This window comes from Sparus aurata, chromosome 17, assembly GCF_900880675.1.
Source record: "Sparus aurata chromosome 17, fSpaAur1.1, whole genome shotgun sequence".
In the NCBI taxonomy this organism is placed as follows: domain Eukaryota; kingdom Metazoa; phylum Chordata; class Actinopteri; order Spariformes; family Sparidae; genus Sparus; species Sparus aurata.
Window position 1 is genome coordinate 28,160,115 of NC_044203.1, and position 10,279 is coordinate 28,170,393.

The 10,279-nt window shown below is 39.9% G+C and overlaps 1 protein-coding gene across 3 annotated transcripts in view; it reads right to left on the reverse strand.

The window, feature by feature from the left end:
* The window catches only part of myom3 (myomesin 3), a 63,717-nt gene extending 58,143 nt beyond the window's left edge, over positions 1 to 5,574 (reverse strand). For 2 of the 3 annotated variants that reach the window (XR_003981299.1, XM_030394875.1), the window contains exons 1-2: positions 5,391 to 5,574; positions 2,979 to 3,105 (exon numbers count right to left, since the gene is read on the reverse strand). Coding sequence is in view for 1 of the 3 variants with exons in the window: in XM_030394875.1 (XP_030250735.1) it covers positions 2,979 to 3,085 (107 nt within the window). In the remaining 2 variants the exon portion in view is untranslated. Of the gene's footprint in view, positions 1 to 2,978; positions 3,106 to 5,390 lie in introns of those variants that run through there. The other variant, XM_030394876.1, reaches the window with a different exon arrangement.
* Between the last annotated feature and the right edge of the window lie 4,705 nt (positions 5,575 to 10,279).

Here is a 10,279-nt window from a genome sequence, read left to right on the forward strand (position 1 = left end):
TTCTCCTCGAGATGAGTCCATATGCATTTCTCTGATTCAGGGAATCAGAATAAATCTTTCAAGAGGCAGGACGCTGTAGAACTGGACCCTTCAGAGCTATTGGTGTATTAAAAACACGTGCAGCCCTATCATAGATCTGTAGATACAGCATTGTTATGTTGAACCTTTAAGTACATTACCACTGTGATGTACTTTACAACACAGCTCCTTTTGAAAAGGATAGATAAGAAAAAATATCTTGGAAGATTGTCAGCCAGAACTGTATGTTCAACCAGGTGTGTGTTTAAAACAATCCCCAACTACCGTTGCTGTTAACATCTAGCCCCAGGCAGTACTTTCAACAAGCCATCTTACAAATGGCAATGCAAATTGACATGACTTCTCGTTTTCTTTTGTTTGCAAGCTGGGAAATTTCCCCATTTCATGGCGCTCAGAGGACAACTTCTGCTTTTGCTGTCTTATTTTTCTCTTTTTCCTTTGTTTAGGTTCCCTTTGAAAGTGTACTGAGAAGCTTGGGCCGTTGAATAATGTAATGCAGAGCCTGCGGCTGGGCAGTATCGCTCAAGTACAGCTCACAGATATATACACACAGAGGGAGAAACACTCATGGCATGCGAACAGGAACAGGCATGTGCACACACGCAAGCAAACAAACACATAGGACAGAGCTGATACTGCTGCTGTGTGCGGGAGAATGAAATTGTGAATTTATGTGTTTATAAACAACAAGCTTCCTCAAAATATTAACTTGGTGTGACTAGGAAGAAAAAGGCCTCTGAGAGGCACTGGATGATCTGCCATCACTGTTGTATGCATCTCAACAACATTTACTGATAATGGTCCTATGCATATTGTACAAACAAGAAAAACTCAACTCTGTGGGCAAAACTGTTCTCTTTAGTGTTGTTATGTTAAAGCTCCCCAGAGGACACTTTGTTCAATCTACATGAAGATAAATTTGAGTGCATTCCCACTGAGGATGTTCTAAGTATACATTTCAAAATGCCCCTCATTGCACCTGAAAGAGAGATAAACTCTTATGTTTGACTGAACTAAAGCTTGATAGAATTATTATTTTCATCATCCCTATAGAGAAAATCGGTCCAATTCCCTTTTATTCTACAATGGGGATTGCAGACCGACAGCTTAGCCTAATTTAATAACTTACTACAGCAGCGGGGGGTTGTGAAAATGAAGGCAAATTTGACTTGAGACTATTAGGGCAGGACCAGAAGTGATTTTCTATCAGATCTCACTGGAGTCATCTGGGAACACTGCCTGTTTTTTATTTTTATTTTCTCTTTCATAGTTTAATGGAATAGGCTTGTTTGGATATTTTACTTATGTAACACTTGTATTCTAACCCAGAATATGCGGGTGTATCTGAAATGTACTACAAGGAGTTTTTAACTTGTTTTGAAACAGTCTGATTAAAATTCTGACGTCTCTATATGACCCACATACGCAAACAAGACCACAATTACTTGTTTTGTTGTTTAATCTATGAAATATTTTAAAAGATGAAAAAAATGCTCATCAAAATTTACCAGCGCAAAGACTCTATTTTTAAAGGATAAAGGATATAGAAAAGCAGCAGATCCTCACATTTAAAAAGCAGGAACCTGTGTTTTTGTCTGAAAAATGATGGAAACGATTAATTGATTTTCGAAATAGTTTGGGGTTCATTTTCATTCGATCGACTAATCAATCAATCGTTGCAGCTCTAGTCATTATTTTTGACAAAACCATTTTATCTCATATTTCCCTCCAGGACAAAATGGAGCCAGTTCATTCATCAAGCTGACATTAAAAGCTAATGCTGCTGCCTGTTTCCTTTTTTTTAATTGGGTACATCACTATTCTATCTTTTGTGGTGTTTGCAATATTGGAGCCACATTTTCTGCTGTTAATATTTGTCTTTCAAGCCACAGGTCGACTGGAATACCTCCCATTCATTTGCATGCTGCAGTAACACTGCTAACCACAAAGTAATTGAACTGCATTTTTCACACAAAGTTGTCTTCATTTATTTATTTGCCAACTTCATATAGTAGTGTGTGTCTGGCCCAGTGTTCATGTGTAACTTTAGTTCTGAAACATGCTGAAAACTCTTGTCATACGAAGTAAGATTTAGCTATAGCAGGGAAAAAACTGCAGTATATGGTGGCACATGGTGCTCATGAGTAAGCTTGAGGTGTCTTTTGATTTTGTGTTTTTGTTGCTGTGTAGGATATCCGAACTTCATCCCCACAATGCTAGCGCCAAGACAGTTGTGGAGAGGGTCTCGGTGATGTGTGTTTGTGAATGTGAATGTGTTGCGCTAGCATCTACCATGAGTGCCCCACAGGGTATACTTGAGTGGATTAATGTGTCATTGAACTCAGAATAACCATCCTGCCATATATTTCTCTTTAATAAATACTTTATGTTGTCCTGCAACTGAAAAAACAAAAAACAAATGAGCTGTGATCAATCAGGACAGCTTAACAACATAATACGTAACGAATGTACCCACTTTATTATTTATAGAAGTTTACATTTAGAGCAGAAACTGTAAAAACTTTTCTCGGATTCATATAAAAGTTTTTGCTTTTTGTGCAGTGTAGGTTTAGTTTAAAACAGTATCAGTCTTAACCAGTAATTTAATCTATTTATCCTATATCAATGGTGAAATAAACTAAACATTTAAGTGCCGTACCCTTACACAAGACTGCATAGCAGCTTCTTTGCTCAGGCTGAGGATTCAATTCAACTTAAGCAGTTCACCATTAAAATAGTATTCGTGTTATGATTTATCCAACCCAGCCAAGTTGGAATACGGCTTGCTGAAGGGCATTAGGGATTAACTATAATACCAATTGAGACATTACCAGTTAAAAACCCCTAGTCGTACATTTAAGTAAATGATCTGAAAACTTCCACGCTTCCGTTTATCCTTTTGAACTTGCACTACAGTTGTCAAGAGATCATGTTTGCACCTGGAAGTGAAGGTCTTCTTTTTGATCTGGGAGGACAGCTGCATGCTGTGAGACATCTGGGACGACTGCTTCTCCTGCTCTCGCCGCATCACCATCCTGGTTTCCATGGTAACCCCCCAACTGGCACCTGTATAGGGAGGGGAAACTCGGAGTGAGGATGCAGAGGTGTGTAGGAGGCAGTGCTATACAGAGTCAATGAGAGTCAGACACAAAAGACACTGTAGCTTTGGACTGGAACACAACTACATTATATTTATGAGCGGTAAGCAGACGCTCGTATCCGGAGCAACTATAGTTTCATATTGTTTCATATTGAGTGCAGTGAAGTTGCCAAATGAAAGCCACTTTACACTTTAGCCTTAGACATAACTGGTTTGTATTCAGACAGGACCTTACCTTAGTTACATTGTATGCAAAATGTTAACTGCACCTCTTGGTTCTCTGATAGATGAGTCTCCTGATATCTAAGATAAGTGTGTTAGGAGGTGGCAACCCAAAGACATGTTGGAGTGCGACCAACATTAATGTTTTCTGCATCAATATTTTCTGCAGTTACATCCTTGATCAAAAAAATCATGGATCAAACCTGTCAGCCTCATGACTTCCATTTGCCAAGAAGCGCCAAACACATCAACCTTAAGTGGGTTTCGATTCAAAATGTCATTTATGCACTTTGGGAATGAAAATTGGTGTCTGAAATTGAATAGTTTGCACTTAATATGAAGCTATTTCATAGTATAGGTCTGCAACTTGTGATTATTTTCATTGATTATTCTGTCAATTATCCTTTCAATTAAAGTTTGATCTACAAAAGGTCAGAAAATGATGAAAGATACAATCGTTTTATCCTAGAGCCCAAGGTGACATTTTCACGTGTCTTGTTTTCTGTCATCCCCTGCCCCAAGCAGCTATAAGTTGCAACTATCATTCATTTTCATTATTAATTAATATGTCAATTATATTCTTAAGTAAGCTATTAGTTGTTTGCTCTATACTGTGTTAGAAGATTGTGCAAATTGGCTATCATTGTTTCCCAAAGCCAACCTATTCAAATGTCTTGTTTTACCCACAACACAAAGATATTCCGTTTACTTGCATAGAGGAGTTTAGAAACCAGAAAATATCACATTTAAAAAGCTGGACTCAGAGAATTTTTGCTTCTTTTTTCACATAAAATTACTCACTAATTAATTGATTATCAAAAATATTGGCAATCCATTTCAAAGTTGGCAACTAACAATTCAGTTTACTGTCATAGGAGACCATGAAAGACAACTACTGTCATCAGTTATATTTTGGCATGTTTTTTCCAGATAAATTTTGGACGAATCATTTCAGCATTTAAAGTAAAATGTCAGCAGTCCTATGTTATGACAATAAGTCTTCTGTTTTCCTATTTTTGTCTTTTTTTCATTGTCCAGTGTGGTTTTAAAATAGATTTGTAGAAGAGGTATGTTTGAGTCCCACGTTGGATGAATCGCCCCTTTGTGGGTCGCTGAGCCACTAATAATTCATCAGTTGAGGTCCGCCATGCTGCTGCCCACACCCTGCCCATCATTAATCATGCGGCTGCTCTGGGGAAGTGGATGCAGAACGCGCCCAACAAACAGAATCAGGTCGCGCCTGAGTGATAGCTTCATTCTCCCAGTCCCAATAGCAACCACCTGTGTTAACGCAATAAACAAGCGTAATGTGTTATTTCTCCTCATCTCCCTCAATTACATTGTGGAAAACAGCATCGCGCTAGCTGACTGGCTAATGGGCTAGCAGGCCAGCTGATTCCCCTGTTGCTCTTTTTGTGGCTCACTGTTGTGAAGGGAAGGGGCTTTGTTTGAACACTGCTAATGAAAGGTCGACCTCTGGCACATTAAAATTGATCAGTCTCCATGGGCAGGCCTGGATCCTTGGCCCCTGGAGGGATGGGAGCAAAAGCATGGCAGCGCTCTTTGCTACACACATTTTTTGCTTTTAGTCTCTGGAGTGAATTGAGAGCTCAGTTTCCAAGTCTCTGATAATAAGAAAAACTGTATCAACAGAGAAACAAGGGAACAAGTAATTTGCTATTCTACTCGTTGAAGGGGAAGGATTTGTCTGAACGCTACAGGAGCTTGCTCCCTAGAGAGTAATTAAAAGCCACATCCACTGAGGCCATCAAAGACGAGACCATTAAGAAGTTCAACTAGCTGAAGAAACGACTCTCAAGAGGAAAAGAACCTTTCTGACAAAACAAAGAACAATAATTAACAGCATTATCGAGGCAGTGTGCATTTTACTCCAGCTTATTGTTGTGGTTTTATATATCAACGATATATCAATCACATAGTCTTATGCATTGGTAACCTGTCACCAAAAAAGTTCTGTGCCATTTGTGCTAGATTTAAATGAAGGCTGAGCAAAGGAAATCCCACTCACGCTTTCTTTAAAGAAACAGGTGAAGTCCTCTGGGTGTCAGAGATCTGTAGGACGGATATATCCCCACTTCCTTTTCTGTCTGCCTGTCTGTCTCTCTCCTTGAAGATCTTGTTCAAAATACTGTCTCACCTCTTGGTATTACCTCTCGCTGTCTGTCCGTGTCTACCTCTCTACTCTATCTTGATGTAGTGGTAAAGGGTGACCCTGAACACAAAGTGTCCTTCAGTGCCAAGAATGTGGACAACACAATGCTGTCTCATTCTTAAGTTGGTAAATATAGACCAATGACACCTCCCCTGTACACACACACACACACACACACACACACACACACACACACACACACACACACATGCATTCAACATTACACTCAGTCCTAATTGGCGACATAGACACACACACGCACACACACTCACACACAGATCACTTCCATCAGTCAGCAGCTCTGAGGACATGCGGCTAAGAGATGATACAATAGCTCCCCGTGCAATAAGAGAGGCTGGACAAAATGACCCGAGCAGCTGAAAGGAACAGCTGGAATAGCCTCAGGAGAACAACCGGCTGCGGTGGAACTACAGCGTCTGCTCAATAACTGTCACTAAAAGAAATATATATTTATTTCGGCCCTCTCAGCACCATCCCACCTGGGTACAAAGAATCCAAAATTAAAGATAGAGAAATGACAAGTGGGAAGACTGAGGAGACAGAGGGGCTGTGAGGAGGACACAGAGAACGGAAATGGAAGATGGAGTGAGTCTGTCCTGTGATTCTACCTTATTAAAAATCTGACCTTGGACTCTGTTTTTTTAAAAAGCAAGAGGTTAATAATGGTGGAGGTAACACCTGAGACTGCCGGCCCTACCAACCTTTCATTCTACTTTTAGTTCTTTATCCCTGCCTTTTATTGCTCTTCCATTTATCCTGCCTTTCTTGTATTGCTCCTACATAAAAACTACTTTTTTTGGCATGAACGTATTTTCGTATAACTCGTATTTGATGTCCGGCAAGCAGCATAATTCCAGGAATCAGCAAAATGCATACTAAATATAAAATCCTAAATTTAAAAGTACATTTGACTTAAATACTTGTCTGTCTCGTGCCGCACAAAGGTCAGTGTTTGGTGTTAGATTGTGAAGGTTTTATGCCAACCAGACTTTTATGTTCCCCTCAAGAGTAATTGATTTACCTTGTACTTTGTACCTTGTATCACTGGTCCACGCTTTATGATCACGCTAATGACATCCCCATGAGCCTTAGCCCACTCAAGAGCCCCGATTCCGCTCAGGTGTGCTCAGCTAACGGGGGAGGAGCGCTACCTGCAAGAGAAAGAAACACAGGGAAAGAGGGAGAGAAACGCACGCCAGCCCCTCGTAAAACTTGGTTGTTATGCTGCCTTTGAAACAAGCATATCAAAAGGCTAATATACGATACAACCCAAGGCTAATATATCTACTGTATGCTCATTAGTTGTTGTTGTAGCAGTAGTAGTTGGAGTTGTGCTTGATTTGAACTGATCCTTTTTTTGAAATTCTCCCTGTTCTTGCTTATCACCTCCTTTTGCAGTGGTCTTTGATTAGTTAACATGACGACTGTTGTCTTTCTTTAAACAGGGCACTCTGTCTGGCGGAGTTCATTAGAACTTTGTGTGTTTGCAGTTCTGGACAAAAAAGACAAAAGTTTTTCTTTTATTTCCCGCACCAAGGTGGTCATGTGTTCACCTGAGTTTGTTTGTTGCTTGGTTCGTTTGTTAGCAGGATTACATGAAAACTGCTGAACGGATTTCCATAAAACTTGGATGGAGAATGGGTCACAGCCAAGAATAGATGCCATTCGGTGTGGATCCTGATAAAGGGGAAAGATCCAGGATTTGTTTTTCTCACCTACTTCATAGGGCTTTTATCCACATGTTCGTTATTATTTCAGGGAGTAATGCATGGATCTTGATGAAAAAAATCAGTCATCTTTGATTGAGTACAATCTGATGTGGCTAAAACGGACTGTTGAACCTTAGTGGAGGTGTTCGCCCTACTGTGTGCCATTCTAGCTTTCTCTGCAAACAAGCCTTGAATAAAGGCAACTTTGAAAAGAATCTTAAGAAAATTTAAATTATCTGTATTGTCTGTGTTCTGTTATAATTGTGTTTGTGTACAGAATAGTTTTTTTTCTCTCTCCACAAATAATTTAAAAGAATCCCACATTGAATTATAATTATCTGTGCTGTCACGGTTGTATGATTTTGTGTCTGTGTGTTTTTATTAGTGTGTCTAGTGGTGCTGACTGTCAGAGACTAAAAGCACAGGGGGGTTGTGAGGAAAGAAGGCATCACTCAAGGCCACAGCATTGTATTGAAGGATGGGCTGGTTATTTTTAAGCTTTTAGTGGCCACACCTGCCTCTGGAATATCACCACACAATACAAGCTACGGTTGCCAGGCCCTCTGTTCTCATCATACATCAACAGTGACTGTCAGACTACTAAGAATAACTACTGGGAGAAAGCAGCTGAGGGATACCTTTATTAGTTCCTCTTCTTTCGGAAGACTCCTCAGCTTCTGGATTCACCAGAAGCATCTCACGTCAGTGTCGTCTTCTATTTCTTACGGTGAAATTGTGCCTGCTGCTGTTTCCTTGAAAACTCTGAGACAACAGAACATTTTAAGGCCTTTTTCCAAAGTCAATCTCTGAAGTACTGCCAGGCATTAAACCTCAACCGGTGCAGCTTCTGTCTGTTGAGTGCCGGATTTATTTAGATCATTTATGCAAATCAGTCTGGTTGCACTTTCCCAGAGCACCTGGAGCACAAAATATGTAATGAGTTTGTACACATACCAGGTGAAACATGTATGGCAAGCCAACAAGGAATTAATATTTGCCTCACGCACAGAACGACTTCTTGTGTATTATTAATCATTAATGCTTATTCACAATTCATGCCTGCTCTGTGCTTTTACTGGCATAAATTATGAATAAATGCCAGAGTAAGTGTGACTGTGGAAAACATTTATTCCCTGTTGAATGTTCTTATTATATCTGAACCTCACAGACACAGAGGATATCAAACACTCAATGTATGGGTCACTGTGAAGTAGGGCTGCACGATTCTAGAAAAAATGTGAATCACGATTTTTTTGCTTAGAATTGAGATCACGATTCTCTGGCACGATTTTTTTCACAAAATGTTTATTGCACTGATGAGTAAAAAAACATTGTAGTATGGCAGAGGCATAAAGCAATGTTTTTTTTGTTTTGTTCAATGGATGAGAAATGACTTTTACAAAAGAAAAAAATACAATAATTTGTCTCCAAGATGAGAGGGAATCCTTTAATCCCTCATGTTGTACAGTGTTTATTGGGGCCGTATCTTTGGCTAGGTGATATGTGATAGCTGCTTTGATCGGCTTTCTAAAACGGAAGCGTAATATTCATCGAGTAAACATGTGACGTGACATGAAGCCCGAAGTTGGGCTGGGAACAGTTGACAACAAATTTGTCTTCAAAATAAGAGCTTTACATTGCACCCCATTGTAGTTTAGAACTGGGTTCTTAGCGGGGGGCTTTTACTTTGAAAGTAGCGACCGTTTCTAGCTTGCACTACAACAACAAGCTAACACAACGAAACAGCTAGAGATCCAGGAGAAACTAGCATCTCCCGGATCTCAGCGGCTGTCCAGTTGCTCAACTAGCAGGCGAGGTGGAAATAAGTGTACCCTCCGAGGCGGCAAATCGGCGGACCTAAACAGACTCTCAATTTGCCGCCCTCTGTCTAAAACCGTGGACCTAGCTGCCCAAAAGACGGGCAGATTGGCGGCTTGCTGCCCCGTCTAAAAACGGCCTCTCACTCACTCCTTCCAAACACTCAACTGCAGGCGGGCTTCCTCCGCTGAATCCGTGTTGTAAAGATGCTTTACCACAGGTTGAGGGAGGAGGCAGCGGCAGTGCTGCATTTGGGGGCGCTTCGAAAAATCCGGGAGGAAAATGGAAGCATTTGTTTGTGATTCAGCTCGAGATATAAAATGCTCCAGAATCGCTGTGTGTAGAAATAAGATCACGTGTATGTGTGAATCGAGATCGCGATTTTTTAACAATTTTTTGTGCAGCCCTACTGTGAAGACAGCAGACTGTGATATCAGCTGCATGTAATGGCACATTCAGGTCCCTTTGCAGGAAAAAAGTGAAAGAAGTGGAGGATGGTAGAATTAACGTAGAGAGGTTGACATGGATAACTTGTTGGACTGCCATCATCTGGAATATTTTATTTATTTAAAAAAACAACCATAAAAGAAGCAGCTTTAAATAGAGATTGATTGGATTACTTCTTCTCTAACTGCTACTTTAGATTGCATTGGGGTTAGGGTTGAGCACAATAAACTGTTTTAAAGGCATATTGTGAAGATTATCATACCATGTACATTTGCATTTCATGCTTTGGTGTCTACTGTATAACTGTTATTTAAAAACAATCTTTGACATAATATTTTGTGAAATTATGATAAAACCTTAAGCCCCAAGCCAATTTTCTAGGCCTCTGCTCAAAAATTGCATATCCATAATAAAATGAGTATATCTCTGCAACCACAAGGTTTATTTGAATACTTTTGGTGTCATGGGAAAGGGAACACTTTGAGGATTGTAATTATCAGTATATGTGTTACTGGTGAATAGTAAATGAAGATGGCACACAGCAAACATTCAAAAAATGTTAGTCTCGCCTAAAAAAAAAAGAAGCATTTTCAGGGTGTGTATCCCTTAGAAATATTGCTGCCAAAGCTCTAAACCTCTTACAAATCATAGTACAATATGTGAACATTGTCTCTGCAAAGGCTGATTTTGATCAAGTGCAGCAGAACAAAATTAGAGAGGTTTTAGCACAGACATCTTAGGCGAAGTGTC